General features: G+C 40.0%; 2 protein-coding genes across 3 annotated transcripts; one reads left to right on the top strand and one right to left on the bottom strand.

The window, feature by feature from the left end:
* Positions 1-5,394: 5,394 nt before the first annotated feature.
* Positions 5,395-12,527, bottom strand: cbll1 (Cbl proto-oncogene-like 1, E3 ubiquitin protein ligase). 2 transcript variants are annotated; one of them, XM_062995989.1, is made up of 6 exons: positions 12,488-12,527; positions 10,377-10,466; positions 10,150-10,253; positions 9,972-10,055; positions 8,907-8,980; positions 5,395-7,791 (listed from the first exon to the last, which is right to left on the bottom strand). In XM_062995989.1, exons 2-6 carry the CDS (start codon positions 10,456-10,458, stop codon positions 6,816-6,818), a joined length of 1,320 nt encoding a protein of 439 aa, XP_062852059.1. In that variant the 5' UTR covers positions 10,459-10,466; positions 12,488-12,527; the 3' UTR covers positions 5,395-6,815. The 2 variants fall into 2 exon arrangements, with proteins under 2 accessions (XP_062852059.1, XP_062852050.1); XM_062995980.1 differs by lacking the exon at positions 12,488-12,527 and having other exon boundaries at positions 10,377-10,545.
* Positions 12,170-17,784, top strand: cdpf1 (cysteine rich DPF motif domain containing 1). Its single transcript, XM_062996004.1, has 4 exons — positions 12,170-12,194; positions 13,507-13,651; positions 14,925-15,036; positions 16,887-17,784. Exons 2-4 carry the CDS (start codon positions 13,542-13,544, stop codon positions 17,004-17,006), a joined length of 342 nt encoding a protein of 113 aa, XP_062852074.1. The 5' UTR covers positions 12,170-12,194; positions 13,507-13,541; the 3' UTR covers positions 17,007-17,784.
* Positions 17,785-21,145: the final 3,361 nt, after the last annotated feature.

Below are 21,145 nucleotides of genomic sequence, written 5' to 3'. Positions count from 1 at the left end.
ACATTTGAAAAATAACTGCATATTGAATATACAGGGTTCCCAGTACATCACTCAATTCATGTTTCCTTTAAACTGAAAAATTACATCCTATATGTATATTTTATGTGTTCAATCTACATAGTAAGAATATATTTTAGATTTTGATTAAAAAAAAAAGGGCCTGGGTTTCCCAATATGTCAAAGCAGACTGGCTGTCTTGTTTATTGCCAGTTTATCAATAATTTTAGTTTAAGATGTAGTGGCAGGACAGATGAGCTAGCCCTCCCCGTCCCAGACAATCATTCATTATATACAGTAGGTACATTATTCGAGGCCTAAACCAAAGGAAAATAAGAATTGAAAAACTAAGCAAACAAACAAAGACACTTTGGGGAACTGGGGGGTGTACAGAGCAACAGATGGGCTACTCTGTAACCCACAACGTTTATGTAAATGGTAGGTGTAGCTTATAAAATAATCAAAAAATGCATGTGCAAGATAGGCGTACCTAATAACATGCCTAGTGTATACACTGATCAGCCATAACATTAAAACCACCTCCTTGTTTTTACACTCATTGTCCATTTTATCAGCTTCACTTATCATATAGAAGCACTTTGAAGTTCTACAATCACTGACTGTAGTCCATCTGTTTCTCTGCATGCTTTGTTAGCCCCCTTTCACCCTGTTCTTCAATGGTCAGGACCCCCACCAGACCACTACAGAGCAGGTATTACTTGGGTGGTGGATCATTCTCAGCACTGCAGTGACACTGACATGGTGGTGGTGTGTTAGTGTGTGTTGTGCTGGTATGAGTGGATAAGACAGCAATGCTGATGAAGTTTTTAAACACCTTACTGTCACTGCTGGACTGAGAATAGTCCACCAACCAAAAACATCCAGCCAACAGCACCCCATGGGCAGCGTCCTGTGGCCACTGATGAAGGTCTAGAAGATGACCAACTCAAACAGCAGCAATAGAAGAGCGATCTCTGACTTTACATCTACAAGGTGGACCAACTAGGTAGGAGTGTCTAATAGAGTGGACAGTGAGTGGACACAGTATTTAAAAACTCCAGCAGCGCTGCTGTGTCTGATCCACTCATACCAGCACAACACACACTAACACACCACCACCATGTCAGTGTCACTGCAGTGCTGAGAATGATCCACCACCCAAATAATACCTACTCTGTGGTGGTCCTGACCATTGAAAAACAGGGTGAAGGCAGGTTAAAAAAGTATGTAGAGAAACATATGGGCTACAGTTAGTAATTGCAGAACTACAAAGTGCTCCTATAGGGTAAGTGAAGCTGATAAAATGGACAGTAAGTGTAGAAACAAGGAGGTGGTTTTAATATTATGGCTGATCAGTGTACATATACATAATAATTGACGTTTACCAGGGTCAACTTCCATTTTATGCTCTGATAAAATTTGACCAGATGGTAATCCAACCCCATTTCCCCATTTGGAACCTGGGTGACTTTATCCACAGAATAGCAAGCTTTACATTACAGAACTCTGGATACCACTACATTAATAATCCAATTCTTTTTAGGTCTAAGTAAATTCTATGCTGTTTGAAAACCTTATTTTCCACCCAAGTCCACGTTGCTCTGTTCTGGCCAACATCACAGCCACTAATATCTACAGCTACCGCAAATATTATCTCCAGGTAAACGCCTGCCAATGTTTATATCAAACATCTCTACTGCCACCTGCAGACAAATATGAACTATTCTTTCCTTTTTACAGATTTATGAACCTGAGGGAGTAAAGATACTGTAGCAAGACAATTACCTACTGCCCAGCTATTACAGAGGCAACATGGGAAGATATTAATGATGGATGTTAATGCTGGATTTGCCTCTGAATTACAATGAAAGCAATACAGGGTTAAAGGCCTTGACGTTAAAATCCTAATAAACAAACAAACAATGATTTTGTCATATTAACAATACATTTTATTTATGCATTTATGCTGCTGGGGGATCCCTGATTGCAGTCGAGGTGGGTATATTGCTGCTCATGCCTCCTCCGACCCACGCACAGCCCTTAGCAAAACCCTTTTTCACCTACGCGCTCTGCATCTCTGGGTCTTTATACAGCGTTCGAAGACCCCACCCACATAGTCCGGTCATCCCGCCCTAGCAGAACCATGTCTGCTGCAGGCACTGCCAATCATGCCTGCTAGATGGCACCCAGCCAACTGGTGGCAATGGCGAGTTTCGAACAGAGGAGCTCAGAATCTTGGCACGACGATACCTGTCAAATTTAACTGTGAACAATTAAATGTAATTTTATGACCAGGTTCAACATCTATTATCTGTTTTTGCAATTGCAGATTACAATGTTCATGTGAAAGTTTTGAAATTGATCAACAGTAGCCAAAGTTACGATGAGCAAAAGTACAGTAAGGCCAGTTTTTTTTTTTACTTGCACTATATTAACATCATGATACAGCGAGATGATGTATTCCAATGTCAGATTTTTTTTTTATGACTTAGTCACTGTAATTCATCTAAAGTCACATGAATTGCTCTTATACAGTGCCTTGCAAAAGTATTCAGCCCCCTTGAACTTTTCAACCTTTTGCCACATTTCAGGCTTTAAACATAACGATATGAAATTGTAATTTTTTGTGAAGAATCAACAACAAGTGCGACACAGTTGTGAAGTGGAACGAAATTTATTGGATATTTTAAACTTTTTTTAGAAATAAAAACCTGAAAAGTGGGGCGTGCAATATTATTCAGCCCCTTTACTTTCAGTGCAGCAAACTCACTCCAGAAGTTCAGTGAGGATCTCTGAATGATCCAATGTTGACCTAAATGACTGATGGTGATAAATAGAATCCACCTGTGTGTAATCAAGTCTCCGTATAAATGCACCTGCTCTGTGATAGTCTCAGAGTTCTGTTTAAAGCGCAGAGAGCATCATGAAGACCAAGGAACACACCAGGCAGGTCCGAGATACTGTTGTGGAGAAGTTTAAAGCCGGATTTGGATACAAAAAGATTTCCCAAGCTTTAAACATCTCAAGGAGCACTGTGCAAGCGATCATATTGAAATGAAGGGAGTATCAGACCACTGCAAATCTACCAAGACCCGGCCGTCCCTCTAAACTTTCAGCTCAAACAAGGAGAAGACTGATCAGAGATGCAGCCAAGAGGCCCATGATCACTCTGAATGAACTGCAGAGATCTACAGCTGAGCTGTTGTCCATAGGACAACAATCAGTCGTACACTGCACAAATCTGGCCTTTATGGAAGAGTGGCAAGAAGAAAGTCATTTCTCAAAGATATCTATAAAAAGTCACCTGGGAGACACACCAAGCATGTGGAAGAAGGTGCTCTGGTCAGATGAAACCAAAATCGAACTTTTTGGCCACAACGCAAAACGTTATGTTTGGCATAAAAGCAACACAGCTCATCACCCTGAACACACCATCCCCACTGTCAAACATGGTGGTGGCAGCATCATGGTTTGGGCCTGCTTTTCTTCAGCAGGGACAGGGAAGATGGTTAAAATTGATGGGAAGATGGATGGAGCCAAATACAGGACCATTCTGGAAGAAAACCTGTTGCAGTCTGCAAAAGACCTGAGACTGGGACGGTGATTTACCTTCCAACAAGACAATGATCCAAAACATAAAGCAAAATCTACAATGGAATGGTTCACAAATAAACTTATCCAGGTGTTAAAATGGCCAAGTCAAAGTCCAGACCTGAATCCCATCGAGAATCTGTGGAAAGAGCTGAAAACTGCTGTTCACAAACGCTCTCCATCCAACCTCACTGAGCTCGAACTGTTTTGCAAGGAAGAATGGGCAAAAATTTCTGTCTCTCGATGTGCAAAACTAATAGAGACATACCCCAAGCGACTTGCAGCTGTAATCGCAGCAAAAGGTGGCGCTAGAAAGTATTAACGCAAGGGGGCTGAATAATATTGCACGCCCCACTTTTCAGTTTTTTATTTCTAAAAAAAGTTTAAAATATCCAATAAATTTCGTTCCACTTCACGATTGTGTCCCGCTTGTTGTTGATTCTTCACAAAAAATTACAATTTCATATCTTTATGTTTAAAGCCTGAAATGTGGCAAAAGGTTGAAAAGTTCAAGGGGGCTGAATACTTTTGCAAGGCACTGTACTCTGCTTAGTAGGTGCTCCTGAGTCAAGCTGACTTCTGGTTACACAACATGCTGACAAACATGTAATTGTATCTTAAGCATTAGTGTTGTATAAATTACTGCCTAACAAAGTTTTGTTCTGTTGTGTGTTTGAGTCACAGACTGTGATTTAGGAGAATGACAGTCAACAGCTGGATGCTAATCTGGATCAATATAATTTATGCAATTTTCCCAAGCAACATTTTAATTGTCCATTTTTGTATTTAAAACACTAGATTATAAGTAACACCTGCTGTAAATAAAAATTAGCTTTTACAGTGGAATATAAAGCGAGTCCCATCTGTTATTGGTTGTCAATACATCACTGCCCCAGACATTCCAAATCATGCCTGTATATAGATATATGCCTGATATACGGCCGATAGCACCACTGAGGAATCAAACCCTGGATCCTAGCTGTAGTGGGCGAGCATAAATTACCGCTGTGCCACCCCAATGCCACTGAATCAAGCTACACCACAGAATCTGGTTTTGACAACAAAGAAGTTAATTCACTTGTTTGAAGACATCTGGCAGTAAAGCAGTGGGATGCATCCACTTTATACTGTACATAAAGTATTATGGCCCCTGACTATTTATGCAATTTTCCCAAGCAACATTTTAATTGTGCATTTTTGTATTTAAAACACTAGATTATAAGTAACACCTGCTGTAAATAAAAATTAGACTGTTTGATATAACCTTGTGAACTGATTAATCTTGTGTAATGAGTAACTACCATTTCTGTTGTGGATGTAACCGAAGGATGTAAAACATGACGTTAAAATCCTAATAAACAAACAAAGTTAAACTCTGATCAAAGATTTTTCTGATCACAATGACCTGCTTTGTATCGTCACTGAAAATCACTTTGTCACTGCCAATGTGAATGCAGGGTGCCAGGTAACTAATTTAATTTTATGTATTCAATAAGTATTTACCAACGGTTTCCAACCTTTTTACAATGAAAAAGTATTGAAAAAGTATTACTAGTCACAATTTAATAAACATGTAAGTATTAATTAAGTTCTTTCTTAAATTGTAATGTCAACTGGTGGATCTCATTTAAAATCCTACCAAACATCTATAGCATTTTAGGAAGTTTTATTTTATCTGTATTCCTTCTGACAACAAAGTTTAAAATAAAAATAGAAATTAAAATGTGTTGTGTCCTAAAACACAAGTGGCTGTACTTATCGGCACGTCTAATAAATGTACTACAAATGGTAGAGTTACACACAATGTAGCATGTAGATTTTGTGTTTATTTATGCTGTGTAAAGAAAGTCCACCAGTCATTATCATAAACTTGCATGGCTTAAAATCACCAGATAACAGACCATCATGTAAAGCTGTGAGCACAATGACATTAAAATAAATATTATTTATTGTAAAGCACAAAGTGTTTAATGAAAGCAAACAGCACGGTAGCATTAAAACAAATCTATGTACAGGACTACAGGGGAACACAATGTTGGGTGTGTCTGCTCATGGTAAATACGAGGGATGTTCAAAAAGTTTCCGCACTTTTAATTTTTTTTTTGTAAATGTTGACGGCAGGAGGAGTAGTAATTGGTCGTGTCTGAGAGACGCCTATAGTCTGGATTTAGTGCCATCTGATTTCGACGTTTTTTGATGCTCAAAGGAGCTTTAAGGGGAAGAAGATTTTCATGTGATGATGTGAAAGCAGTGGTGCATCAGTGGATACGGGCTCAACCAAAAACATTTTTTGCTGATGGCATTAAAAAGTTGGTACGACGCTGGGAAAAATGCATCAGAAGGTGATTATGTAGAAAAGTGAAATTCTTACTAAAGAGTTTTTTAAAAAAGTGTGGAAACTTTTTGAAGAACCCTTGTATTTGATAAAAGTCAGCAACGTTCATAAAAATATAAACACTAGGACTTGCATCAAAGCTAAACTGTATGCTATAGGTTCTTGTTACAGGATCTTGTTTCCTTAAATTAAAGACGTTGTTTTGCTTGTTATGGCATAAACTAATCCAGCATTAAATGGGACATGTTTAAAAAATATGCATGATGACTTTTCACTTAAGGTTAATAGAATTTCATTTTCATGTTTTTATCACAGCTTTATCCTAAGCAAGGTGGGTCAGGTTTCCCTGGAATCACTGTGCACAATGTAGTAACTCACACCCCAGACAGCCAATTCGTCACAGGGCCTTGGGCACACACCCCCCATGCTCCCAGACATTACTGATCACGCCTGTATATACGTACATGCCTGATCGACCGATAGCACCACTGAGGAATCAAACCTTGGATCCTAGCTGTAGCGGGTGAGCATAATTTACCACTGTGCCACCCCAATACCACTGAATCAAGGTACACCACAGAATCTGGTGTTAATTACAAAAAAAAGTGTTTGAAGACATCTGGCAGTAAAGCAGTGGAATGCATGACGTTTCCACTTTATACTGTACATAAAGTATTATGACCCCTGACTACAACAATGCAAAGCATTCAAAATTAAACCTTAATCTATATTTTTCAAAACTGCTTTGCAGAATCAATGTGTGTTTGTGACAGAATTCTACATGCCTAAAGATATATGTGCCATATCGCCCACCCCTAAACATAATAAATCTTACATAGCCCTACAACAGAATTACAAGCACAAGTTCAAAATATCTACTAACAAAAAGTTTCTACTGGTAATAAGGTCTGTAGCGGCCCTGGTCTGGGTGATGAGGTCCTTGTGGAGGGGGACCTTGCATTCTAGGTGGAGGTGGTCCCCTGGGGGCGGGCCACATTCCAGGACTGAGCCCTCCAGGTTGGTTAAAAGGTGGGCTAAGAGTACCCTTATCCTCAGGGAACTGAGGGTTGTAATGATGGGGTGGAGGGCCACCTACAGGACCCCCATGTTGAGGAGGAGGACCGGGTGGAGGATGGTTCATGTATGGTGGCAGCTGACCCATGAGATGTCCAGGAGGAGGGGTGATGGGTGGAGGAACTGAAGATAATGGTGGAGGAGCTTGGCTGAATACCTGTCCCGGATGCTGCATCGGATGACTTATGGGAGGTGGTGGGGGTGGAGGCCCATAGCGCTGCGGAGGTGGCCCCATCATGTGATGTGGGTGGGAAACCACAGGCTGGCCTGGATACTCTCCCGGGTGGTGATGTGGTGGCGCGGAAGGCTCACGTTGGATGGAGCTCCCCGAATCGTCCTGAATGGGCACAGTGATGAGGTTGCTGTGCTTACGTGTGGTCACTGTAGTGATGCGGAATGTTTCTTGACCAAGAGAGCGAGGTGGTCCCATGTCAGAAGGGGGAGGCTGGCCTGGTGGGCCTCGGAGGTCGTCGTGAGAGACAGGAGGTGGCTGGGAGTAGGGGTCGTGGCCTGGGTGTGGCAAAGGAGGCGGGATATGCACATGAGGCTTGGCCAGGTGGGGAGGGGGCGCACGGAAGCGATCGGACACATCAGAGGGGGGGAGGTGGAGAGGCTCGGAGCGGCCTGCGGAAGACTTGCTTGCTCTCATGTGGCGGTGGTTAATGTGAGCCTGCAGGTCTCTCTGCGAGAGGTAGGTGCGTTTGCAGCCCTGAACGATGCTGCACATGAAGAGAGAGCCGCGCTGGCACTGCTCAATCCGCTGGACCGGGTCTGTGCAGCTGTACATTGTCAAACTGAAAAAGTAGGAAACGTAGTCAGATTTATTTCAGCAGGTAGGCAAATTTTTATTTTTTAATATTAGTGTGTGACAAACACAATTTGAATGAATTAGCAAAGCTTTACTTTTTATATACAATTAAAGCCAAAAGTACACAGACAAGTTTGAGACTCGTCGTGGCAGACTTGGGATTCAAATGCAACTGTGACTGAACATTGTAACACATTATAACACTTTTACTCCTAATCTTCTGGTACTTGCTAAGGACAGCCACAGACTATCATGTGCCATGTTCGACACAAGAGTGTCACTGGCCGCTTCTTTTCACCTGCGTGGCAGATTCTCAAAAAGAAATGAATCACATACGAAGAGTCACAATACGCCCTCAATGCATCGTCCACCACTAGTGCAGGACCCTCACATTTCCTCAGTGGCATAAAAACTTCATCAACCAATTTCCATCAGGCATGGCCAATTGTGACTGTTGGACACCTGGTCAAAAGCACAGCTGAAATTTGAACTAGAGAGCACAAGTTATCCGCTGTAATGGGCTTAGACTATATACACATTCTTCTTTGTGACATACTGTCAGAGGCCTAAAGGCATAAAAGTTAAGCTAAATGTTCATGGCAATTTTGCGGGGGCACAAGTTCAAGGTCAGCACACGAAGGGGGGCGCATGTTCAAAAATGTTGAAAACCCCTGCTCTAAACCGTCAAAACACCAATGTTCTATGTAGTAAAGGGTCTAATTAAAGAACCCTATATATATATATATATATATATATATATATTTATATATGAGCACTTGGAAGTAACTAGCTATGTTTATACATAATAAAGAATGTCATGAACTACATGACAATATATTAAGGGTCATGCACTACAATATAAACTTTTCCTTTTCTTAAATTTTTGAAACGTCTTTTATGAACAAAGGAGTATGTGTTCCATACAGCCACAGAAAAAAACAGTTGCAGAAATTACAAACATGCCATTTCTGCCATGGCATGTACATCTACAAATGTGTGGGATTGTCTGAGGGTTTTACTTTTGGTAATTCAAAAAAAAAAAAAAAAAATTTCAAATCAGTATCAGACTGATAAACTCTAAGAGCAAAAGAATAAACTTACCCTGGGCACATCTTATCACCTTTCCTTTCATGAAGCAACGCACATTCATAGCAAAATACATGCTTGCATGGAATCTGTAAAAAAAAAAAAATCATTAGACTAAAATCTACTACTAGAAACTGAATCGCATATTTCCATACTGAACAGAACGCGAGAGCAGGTAGTGTGTCCGAATACATACACCGATCAGTGCCCTGTGGGCAGCGTCCTGTGATCACTGATGAAGGTCTAGAAGATGACCAACTCAAACAGCAGCAATAGATGAGCGATCATCTCTGACTTTACCTCTACAAGGTGGACCAACTAGGTAGAGTGGACAGTGAGTGGACACGGTATTTAAAAACTCCAGCAGCGCTGCTGTGTCTGATCCACTCATAGCAGCACAACACACACCAACATGTCAGTGTCACTGCGGTGCTGAGAATGATCCACCACCTAAATAATACCTGCTCTGTAGTGGTCCTGACCATTGAAGAACAGGGTGAAAGCAGGCTAAAAATGTATGTAGACAAAAAGATGAACTACAGTCAGTAATTGTAGAACTACAAAGTGCTTCTATATGGTAGGTGGAGCTGATAAAATGGACAGTGTGTGTAGAAACCAGAAGGTGGTTTTAATGTTATGGCTGATCGGTGTAGTATTCATTAGGCGAAAAGTACCCGGATGACCTACCACTCCATGGTCCGATAATCTATCCCATAATTAAACTGGGGCTGCAAAGGCATTCAAAGCGAAAGAAAAAAGATGACGGAAAGCAAAGCCAAAAATTAAAAATGTTATAATTAAGTACAATCCTGAATAACGTCATGAGTAACTTTGTGGAGAACGACAGAATTAATTTTGTCTGATTTTATAATTGTTAAAACTGTGGCAATGTGACATCAATGCATCACGTGACGTTGGAATGATGGCGGACGTAGTACATTCGAGGTTGCGTGCATACTGCACACTTGCTTACTGCTTTACCGACCAAGCAGTGCATACTGCCTCAAATTAAGTACATACTGTTTAAGTATGCGATTTCGGATGCAGCCTGTGATTTCTATCATCAGAAGCAAAGCTTACCATGCGACCATAGGTCTTGATGGGAAGTCCACACTTGTCACAGAAATGAACAGGGGTCTCATCCTTCTCACCAATCAAGTTGAGCTAAAAACAAACCAAAAGATTAAACACCATAATTAATGGTTTTATTTATATTATTATATTTGTTCTAATTAGAATAACGGCATAACTCTAAAACCTTAAAATCCCAGAACAATTGTTGAGGGAATCGCCGCTGGCCCCCATAAGCATCTACTGCCTTTGAACTTTCAAACCTCTCCTCCTGCTTGTAAGCAAAGCTTTCTGTAAACAAAAACATCATAAATGCATTATTAAAGCAGCACACGGCCTAAATTATTTACAGGTTAAAAAAATACCTGTTCTGAAGTTCTTTATGTATGAAAATGTAAGCTATGGGGTACTTACTTCTAGCCTGTTTGGGAAGAAGCTTGATGGGAATCCTCCTCCTGACATCCAGACCTCCTAATAAACCTTCTGTTCCCTGCATGTCACCGTCTGCACATAAACAAACAACAACAGGTTTACAAATGATGTAACTGTATTAGTAACAAAGTTTAATGACAATAGTTGGCCTTCAGGTTACAGATTCAGCAAGACAGTTACATACATACATGTGGTGCATACAGATCTCTAATAGACCTGATCTGTTCTCAAGCACTACAATATAATGTCTAGCACCTAACATCAATAACCTATAAACAAGTCATGGCTCGATTCATACTGTTTGTTTAAAGGGTCATTTAATTTTTTTTTAGCAGCTGACAGTTTATCCAAGTTGAGATCAGACATCTGGTGATACACCAAGTGCAGGAGCTGAAATCTGACTGGACAAAAAGTCGACACTTTGCGCATGCGCCAGTTAAATACACATGTAAAAACAACTCTAGTGTTCTGCTGAATTATGTACTCAGTTGTAACCACAACTCCACCACCACCCTAATCCTCCCCCTGGTATACTTTTAATTTGTGGGAAATACTGAGGGTGTGTCTGAACCCACACACACTTGGAAACACTAGGTAAAGAGCAGAAATTCAGCCCCTGGTGAGTACAGCACCACCGAGAAACACAGGAATACATCCTGAATGAGGGGTCAATCCCCCAAGGGCAACACAATCTCACATTTAGTTATTCACTTAGGGCCAATTCAGAATAGCTAATTAACCTTCTGCACAATTGAAAGGTCAGATTTATTTAATTATTAGGATTTTAACGTCATGTTTTACACACTTTGGTTTAGGGATGTAACGATACATTCTACCCACGATACTGGGTTCACGATACGATTTTTTTAAAACTGAAATTGAAGACAAATTACGAGAAAGTTTCCTTTTATTATTTCTCTTAATAAAAATAAAATACTGTATTTGTGATTATCTTTTATTTCTCAGGTATGCAAAACAATTTTAAATTAAGCCCAATTTGGCAACCAGGCGTATAGTGCCAGTGATGTCAACCAGGCGAGGTGTATAGCGCCAGTGCCCTCTGCTGTTTAAAGTGAATATCGATTCATTATACATATCAAATCGATTTGAATCGTGGAATTTTTGAATCAGTTATTAACTGTCTTGTGGTGCATCGTTACATCCCTACTTTGGTTACATTCCTCACAGGACAGGTAGTTACTGGTTACACAAGATTTAACAGTTCAAGTTTTAATATTAAACACAGTCATGGACAATTTTGTATCTCCAGTAACCTGACCGCATGTCTTTTGACTGTGGGAGGAAACCGGAGCTCCTGGAGGAAACCCACGCAGACACGGGGTGAACATGCACCTAGGAATCGAACCCAGTACCTTTTTGCTATAAGGCAACAGTGCTACCCACCGAGCCATCGTGGAAGGTCAGAGATCATGGAGAAAACCCACACGAAAAATGCTAAACCTCGCTCATACAGTGACCAGAGACAAGGATGGAATCCAGGTGGTTAAAACCCATGTTGCCAGGCAGCACCCGCCTTACCAATTGAACCACCTCTTATTATAATCATTATATGATTTGAATGTTTTAAATACATATTTAAATATACTCTTTTATATTTTCCAGCTGTATCTAGCACATATAGTGAACATTTTACAATCAGATAGATAAATAGATCACTGTTCTAATACAGATTAATAGACTTAAGGTGGGGCGTGAGTGGGGGGCGTGGTTAGCAAGCCTTTAGGGAAATAAACCCCGCCCTAATACGTTGATAGCTAACAATCAGCAAAACACAACAAGGTAAGCGTTCAAAACAACGTAAAGCTAATATATAATGTGACGTTTCAATTTCACATAATTCTATATAAATAAGGAATTGAAGTAGTTAGAATTAGTAGGAATTCGTAAGAGCGGCGTTTTTAATCGAGTCGACATTAGCTGTTAGCATGCTAATTTTGAGGCCAAACACTTAAATGTACTTAACACTGTAACCATGAGCATGAAATATTGTCTACCACAAGCTTCTGCTTAACATAAAGCCATTAATTAAATATTACTACTTCACAATTTGTAGAATAAAGATTTAAACATACTATGTTATAGGCAAATAAATATGCAAACAGCAACTTTCCCTCCTTACCGTCCATGGCTCTGTGAAGCACGAGTCCTGTGTTGCTTCCGGTCTGAAAATTTCAGTACAAAAGTCCTGATGCGCCTTTTCAAAATATACATGCGGCTTCATTACAAATAACTATAAAGATTGTTTGTTTATTTATTTATTTATTAGGATTTTAACGTCATGTTTTACACTTTGGTTAAATTCATGACAGGAACGGTAGTTACTCATTACACAAGGTTCATCAGTTCACAAGTTTATATCGAAGACAGTCATGGACAATTTAGTATCTTTAATTCACCTCACTTGCATGTCTTTGGACTGTGGGAGGAAACCGGAGCACCCGGAGGAAACCCATACAGGGAGAACATGCAAACTCCACACAGAAAGGACCCGGACCGACCCACCTGGGGATCGAACCCAGGACCTTCTTGCTGTGAGGCGAAGGTGCTACCCACTTAGCCACCGTGCCACCCATAACTATAAAGAACTTAAAAAAAAAATCAAAGTCTACTTTATTGTCAATACTGCAATATGTACAGGACATACAGAGGATTGAAATTACGTTACTCTCATACCCATGGTGCATCAATAAACATTAACTAAACATTAAACGTAAAATTTATGAAAAATATAATAATAAACACACTAAATGCAAAATATATACACACTGAAACTTAAAATATGAAAAATATAGGTCCACGATATTTGGAACCATTACAGTGTACACCCATCAGGCATTACATTATTACCATCTCCACTTACCATATAGAAGCACTTTGTAGTTCTAGTTACTGATTGTAGTTCAACTGTTTCTCTACATACTTTTTTAGCCTTAGAATTATGTATAAAACATTTATTTTTACTACTAATGCATTTATATAGTGCTAAATGGTAGCCCAATAGGTAATTTTGTACGATCTTGTACAATGATAGTTGGGAAATTTTTGGGATGAAACTGATTACTGTGTACACCATGTTTATCTTTCCCTTTAGGCACTACACACCATTAAACCTGTGAGGGAAAAAAAATGGACAATACTGGGGTAGATAATAAAGGACAGTTTACATGTGAGTTATGCGAGTTGTCCACTGCATATACATTCTATGGCAAGAAACCTCCAAATACGCCGAGCATTGTGTGAGTATAACGTTAAACACACGTTAACGTTAAACCTTGTCTGTCATTCACTTTCTGTCTAGATTACCAACTATTTTGACTTTTACTCTGTTTTCCACGAATGTCCCAAAAACCTTATTGTTTATTACAAAGCTATTTGCAGCAGTGGCCGACGCTTATGCTACAGGTAGCACACAGTGTTTAATATACACCGATCAGCCATAACATTAAAACCACCTCCTTGTTTCTACACTCACTGTAGTCCATCTGTTTCTCTGCATGCTTTGTTAGCCCCCTTTCATGCTGTTCTTTAATGGTCAGGACTCTCCCAGGACCACTACAGAGCAGGTATTATTTAGATGGGGGATCATTCTCAGCACTGCAGTGACACTGACATGGTGGTGGTGTGTTAGTGTGTGTTGTGCTGGTATAAGTGGATCAGACACAGCAGCGCTGCTGGAGTTTTTAAATACCGTGTCCACTCACTGTCCACTCTATTAGACACTCCTACCTGGTTGGTCCACCTTGTAGATGTAAAGTCAGAGACGAGCACTCATCTGTTGATGCTGTTTGAGTTGGTCATCTTCTAGACCTTCATCAGTGGCCACAGGACGCTGCCCACGGGGCGCTGTTGGCTGGATATTTTTGGTTGGTGGACTATTCTCAGTCCAGCAGTGACAGTGAGGTGTTTAAAAACTCCAGCAGCGCTGCTGTGTCTTATCCACTCATACCAGCACAACACACACTAACACACCACCACCATGTCAGTGTCACTGCAGTGCTGAGAATGACCCACCACCCAAATAATACCTACTCTGTAGTGGTCCTGTAGGGGTCCTGACCATTGAAGAACAGGTTAAAAGCAGGCTAGAAAAGTATGAAGAGAAACAGATGGACTACAGTCAGTAATTGTAGAACTACAAGGTGCTTCTATATGGTAAGTGGAGCTGATAAAATGGACAGTGAGTGTAGAAACAAGGAGGTGGTCTTAATGTTATGCCTCATCTGTGTATAAAAGTAATAAGTCTGTAGTATATAAAAGCAAGACGCATGTCCTACAAATAGTGTGCGCCACAAAAAACAGTTAAGAACCACTGCGCTAGATGGCTTTTAGCTTTAGCTCTAGTAGCTTTTCCTTTACAATAATTGAGATCTAACCTTTATCTTACACTTTTCTGTTTGTATAGTAGCTCAGTTCTAGCTCAGATTGTACAAAACAAATCTGCCAATATCTCTTTCAAAAAACATCAGTGCAGCCTTGTTTAATGATTATATGCAAACCTTGTTCTTTCAGGCTGTTGGAGGACTGCTATGGCACGAGTGATCCCTTCAGACCAGGCAAAGAGAAATTCTTAATACTGGGCGCTAAGTGTTCTCTGTGTAACAAGATTGTGTGTGTTGGCACGGTATGATCTACAACACTTCCTTTATTGATATGGGAACACATCTACTGGGATGATTTTGGGGAAAAACACATTTCTTTTATTTATTACTGGTAATTCATTTACTTTAGAGTAAAAGACATGGTCAAATACTATATCACACTATCAATTTATAACACGTTTTACCAATGCTAAACTTTATTATAATGGAATTAATAGTGTATTATGTCCTATTGAAAAGTTCCAGGGAATCCAGAGAAATCTCAGTCTGTGTAGGGCAAGGCCAGAAACCACTGTTCAATGTGTGACCTTCAAGCCCTCAGACAGCATGGGAAACTGTTGTGATACTGTGATAAATATACTTACATGTGCTCTGGTACTTCAGAAAACTGTTGTTACTTAACACAGTCTGTTGCTGCATCAAGAAATGCAAACTGAAACTCTATTACTCAAAGAGAAAGCCAAGCATCAGTTCTATACAGATACACTGTCAAGTTCTCTGGGCCCGAGGTCATCCCAGATAAACTGAAAGACAGTGCAAATGTGTGCTGGGGTCAGATGAGTCTACATTTTAGCTTGTTTTTAGATTAAAGCAGATGTTGAGATAAAAAGAACTATCCAGATTGTCATCAGGAAAAGGTGCATAAGCCAACATATGTTGTGATAAGGAGATGCATCACTGCCTATGGGATGAGTGACTTGCATATGTGTGAAGATTAAGATATTGAGATTTTAAAGAGACACATGAGTCCATGGTTATTTCAGCAAGACGATGCCAGACCTCATTCTGTATGTGTGACTTTGTAGATACAGTGGACCCTCGACTTACGAATTTAATTGGTTCCGAAGGGCTGTTCTTAAGTCAAAATGTTTGTTAGTTAAACCTATTTTTCCCATAAGAAATAATGTAAACAGAATTAATCCGTGCCAGACCTCCCAAACCACCCCCTTACCTAACCTTTCTAATGTCTTAAATGGTCTTTTTTGTTATAAATACAAGTATATTTGCCCTCAAATCTTAAATTATAGAATAGACATTCCTGTAATAAACAATAATAAACAACAATACACAGTAGTACTGTACTGTACATAAACACACATCACATTTCAGTACAGTACGTGTGCAGTACCATACACCATAATACATTGTATCTACCAGAAACAAAAATAACTCTCATATTTCTCTATTACTTCCTCCTTTATTTCAATAGTGTTGTATTTTGTAGGTGTAATTTCAGGAAAGAATAACTTCCTTCTTCTCTTACTCAATGTCCCCTCTGTCTGATACACAGTGACATCTACTGGCAGGAGTAATTATACAACAACAAAAAACTGCACTTTCTCTTTTCTTTTCTGGGACATTTTTAAATAGAATTTTACAAAATATAAAGAAAACACCGGAAAAACATTGTCCGCTGTCCGAATGTTCGCTCAGAGAGAGAGAGAGAGACGGTTGGAGGAAACTTGTTTGTGACGTCAGGTGTTTCGCGAATTTCGAAGTCCACAATTTGTTTGTACGTTAAGTTGAAAAAGATCGTTCGTAACCCAAAATGACCAAACCAAAATCAAGGGTCTACTGTATAATGTTCGTGTGATTGATTGACCTGCCTGTAGTCCAGATCTATCTGTTATTGAAAATGTATGGGGCAGCATAAAGAGGAGAGGAATAGAAAAAGAATTAACAAATCAGAGATATGTGGTTTTATTGCATTATACAAAATATCCCAACTTTACAAAATAGTGTTTGTAAATTACATTTTTTTCTCTATTTTTTATTAATTTTATTTAGTTTCCTGAAGTTTTGCTCCAGTAGCTTAATTAAAGTATTTAAAAACAACATATGTTTTAACAATTCTGCATATGTTTTTAATTAGGACTGCAGCCTCTTCTACACCAAACGCTTCTGCTTACTGTGTGTGAGGGAACACTTGGAGCAGTTCCCAGAGGAGATTCAAGCAGAGATGGCTAAGAAAAAAACTGCTAACAAGACTTAATATCAAGCAGAGACACTGATATCCTGTTAAGATTTTGTACATAATGAATTCTGAAGAATATTTGATACATGTTAAACTCCATCCTGTTGGATTGCATGTTCCATTGTAAGAGGCCTCTGGAATGAATTTTATTTCTTGGCAGTATCTCTATTAAAGTCAAGTTAGAGGAATTTTACTAGTTATCTATGAGAGTGACCTGCAAAAGAAGAACCCTGCTTGGAAAGAAATTACAATTCTAGACCATTGGCAGCATTTTTGTGGTGAAACTGTCAGTTTGACTGTGTTGCCAAGTTCAGCTGTTGGAAACCTCATTTAAAGCAATTTGTCTTATGTCAACAAAGAAAGAAAGAACAACATGGGAACTTATAGAGCGCAGTTTGATTTATGACTTAAAACTGCAAATAATGTAACTGAGAATTGTACATTTTCATCAAGCTGGGCTTGAGACAATTCCAGACCCCTGTCTATGTGACCTGAATGTTGTGATGCCACATGTAATGAAGAAGCTGCAAAATGGACTTTTTTCACTGTTGGAAATATGGTAAACAAAGCATTGGCTGAGAAGGTTGATCAAAGATTGGGTAAATGCACCACAAGACATCTGGTATTGTGTAAAGTCAAACCATTACTGAAAGACAAAATCAAACATGTGTAATGGAAAATATTTGGCTTGTGACCCAATCCCGAGAATCTCTATTGTGTTCCCATTGGTTGTCTTTGCACATTGTACCAGTTCCACTTTTTTCATGTTTCATATAAAATAAATTATATGCTTCCAGCTTTGTGTCATCACTATGGAGGAGGCCCTTATGTTCCACCATTACTGTGGACAAGGCAAGGTCCAAAAAGACATGGTTTGTGTCCAAGAATTGTAGTGGCCTGGACAGGGCCCTAAACCCTCACTCACTCACTCACTTTCTTAACCGCTTATCTAATTAGGGTCGCGGGGCACTGGAGCCTATCCCAGCTTTTCAATGGACGCAAGGCACACAGTAACACCCTGGATGGGGTGCCAGCCCATCGCAGGGCACACACACACACCCATTCACCTATAGGGCAATTCAATGTCTCCAATTAACTTGACTGCATGTCTTTGGACTGGGAGGAAACCGGAGCTCCCGGAGGAAACCCACGCAGACACGGGGAGAACATGCAAACTCCGCACAGAAAGGACCCGGACCGCCCCGCCTGGGGATCGAACCCAGGACCTTCTTGCTGTGAGGCGACAGTGCTACCCACGGAGCCTACCGGGCCGCCTTGGCCCTGAACCCAACCCCACCAAATGTATTTGTAACATCAGCTGCGAGCCAGGTCAACATCAGTGTCCGTCCTAACTAGACACACTTCAAAATCTTGTGAAAAGACTTTTAAGAAATGCAAAGGCTATTAATGCTTATAGTTTTGGAATAGGTGTTATGTTCAATACTACATTGTTCAGCTTTTCAGAGTTTTTGAGTAACTTAACAAAAATGGTGAGGCTTCTGATTACTAGCCAAGTACCTTAACCACTGAGCCATCACTGCCCATACATTCCACATGATGAAAAAGAAATGTGATTAAGGCCACCTTGTAGGTACTTGAACAGGGATTAGCATGGGCACTCTGACCAGTCTGTGGCTATGCAGCCCTGTGAGCAGCAAGCTGCAATGTTTTTCTGACATCTTTTTTATCACAGACAGCACATTTTCAGCATTTTGAGCTACAACACAAACTCTCGGCATTTAGCAGACGCCTTTATCCAAAGCGACTTACATTACAGTTACAGTATACAGTCTGAGCAATTGAGGGTTAAGGGCCTTGCTTAAGGGCCCAACAGCAGCAACCTGGCAGTGGTGGGGCTTGAACCAGCAACCTTCTGGTTACTAGTCCAGTATCTTAACCAGTAGGCTACGGCTACGACTCTTCTTTGGGATTGAACCAGATGAGTTTCCCATGCACATTTTAAGTTTGGTTGTTTGTTTATTTAGATTTTAATGTCATGTTTTACACACTTTGATTACATTCATGACAGAAACGGTAGTTACTTGTTACACAAGATTCATCACTTCACAAGGTTATATTAAACAGTCATGGACAATTTTGTATCTCCAATTCACCTCACTTGCATGTCTTTGGACTGTGGGAGGAAACCGGAGCACCCGGAGGAAACCCACACAGACACGGGGAGAACATGCAAACTCCACACAGAAAGGACCCGGACCGCCCCACCTGGGGATCGAACCCAGGAGCTTCTTGCTGTGAGGCGACAGTGCTACCCACTTAGTCACCCTGCCGCCCACATTTTTAGGCTTTGGGTGCCAATGACCCTGTCATTGGTTCACTAGTTGTCCCTTCTTGAATCACTTGGTAGGTACTAATTACTGCATGCTGGGAATACCCCACAATACCTGCCATTTTGGAGATGCTCAGATTCTTACTCTTGCCCATATTTCCTGTCAACACATCAAATTCAAGAACTGTTCACTTGCTATCTAATATATTCACCCCTTGACTGGTGCCATAGTAATGAGATAATAAATGTTATTTACGTTTTATGTCAGTAGTTTTAATGCTGTGAATAAAGGGTGTATGGTTTGCAATTTAATATAGTGTATTTAATCCTCAGTCTTCATGATTGTATTTAAAAAATTTTTTAAAGTGTACAGCAACATTCCTGCACTGCACCTAAAGACAAAACTCAAAAGTATTCATTTGTATCATTTCTGACAGTAACCAACCCAAGTCTGTCTGCCAGAAACTTAGCATAAGTTATTATGTATCAGTTTAGATTAATTTTGGCCACTAGTTGTCAGTAAAGCATTTAGTTTTAGTTTTTGGTATTGCACAGTACACTGTAAAGCAAATGAGGTATGAGTAAATTTAACTCACAGTATTGTTATAGTCTTCAACACTTGTAATAAAGCCACTTTGTAATGGCTTTATCAGCAGAATGTTTCAGCCAAAGGAAGCCATGATATTGACAGTCCTGTCTAATCAGTCAAAACATGTAAGAACCCGGCAGGAAGTGTGGGCGCAGCAAAGCACCTTGGTTCTGGGAAGCTTTGTTCAAACCTTGCCCTCCTCTATCTGTGAGACGTTTGGCAGGTTTCCACCCACCAAAAACCTACAGTCGGTAGCCTGGCATCTATTATAGGTGTGCGTGATGAAAAGGGACATTGACACACTGTCATTCTGTGCAGGGTGTAATCCTTCCGTGCACTCCAGTTGTGCTGCTACCTGCAACCCTGATCAAGATGAAGCACTTATTGAAGTATAAATAGTTTTTTTAATATAATTTATTTTCATTGAATATAAAATTTTTTATATCATACAAATGCCAGAATTACTACATGTGCTGTAGTGGCATTATTTGTGGTTTATCATTTCACTTGGAAAGCACTTAGCTTTTTTACCCTTCACCATGCACTCTCACAAATGACTCAACAGAAACAGTCACTATTGTAGAGAAAGGTTTTTTCATTGCGTCATATCATAACATTTCAACACTGTGACCTTCATAACCGTGCAGACTGCTGCGCTGGAGGACAAATTATAGGACTCAGCAATCCGAACTACAACTGATAGAGACAAAGTGGGAATATAAGCTTGCTGCCAAGTATGACCTCAGTACTGCAACAAAAGATATTTCACAAAGTGAAAGAGCAGCTTTGCATAGGTACACAGTCTATGAAGTCATAATCATAATTGTTATATTAAGTCTCTGCTTTGCCAAAATATGCATCATACAACATTTCACTACCCTGTTTCCCCGAAAATAAGACAGTGTCTTATATTAATTTTTGCTTCCAAAGATGCACTAGGTCTTATTTTTAGGGGATGTCTTATTTTTCCATGAAGAAGAATTCACATTTATTGTTGAACAAAAAAAATGAACATTTATTATATACTGTACAGTAGTTGTCATCACAAACCAGCATAACCAGACCTAAAGAATCAAAGTGACACACTGGTTGCCACAGCAGTTCCTGAGCCACTTGTACAGCAGGGACGGTATTGCAGCTTCCGGCCACCAGGGGGAGCTCATCACAGCACACTCGTACAGCACAGCAGGGACAGCGTACGGTCCAAACAAAAACTTTGCTAGGTCTTACTTTCGGGGGAGGCCTTATATTTAGCAATTCATTAAGGATTTAAATGTG

Source organism: Trichomycterus rosablanca, chromosome 1, assembly GCF_030014385.1.
Source record: "Trichomycterus rosablanca isolate fTriRos1 chromosome 1, fTriRos1.hap1, whole genome shotgun sequence".
Classification (NCBI taxonomy): Eukaryota; Metazoa; Chordata; class Actinopteri; order Siluriformes; family Trichomycteridae; genus Trichomycterus; species Trichomycterus rosablanca.
Note: the sequence above shows the minus strand (reverse complement) of the source record. Positions and strands in the feature narration are given on the sequence as shown.

Coding starts and splice junctions, on each gene's coding strand:
- cbll1 (XM_062995989.1), bottom strand. CDS start 10,458: ATGCAGGGAACAGAAGGTTTATTAGGAGGTCTGGATGTCAGGAGGAGG. Junction 10,254..10,376: donor TCTTCCCAAACAGGCTAGAA/GTAAGTACCCCA, acceptor TTTTGTTTACAG/AAAGCTTTGCTTACAAGCAG. Junction 10,056..10,149: donor AATTGTTCTGGGATTTTAAG/GTTTTAGAGTTA, acceptor GTTTGTTTTTAG/CTCAACTTGATTGGTGAGAA.
- cdpf1 (XM_062996004.1), top strand. CDS start 13,542: ATGGACAATACTGGGGTAGATAATAAAGGACAGTTTACATGTGAGTTA. Junction 13,652..14,924: donor CCAAATACGCCGAGCATTGT/GTGAGTATAACG, acceptor TTGTTCTTTCAG/GCTGTTGGAGGACTGCTATG. Junction 15,037..16,886: donor AGATTGTGTGTGTTGGCACG/GTATGATCTACA, acceptor GTTTTTAATTAG/GACTGCAGCCTCTTCTACAC.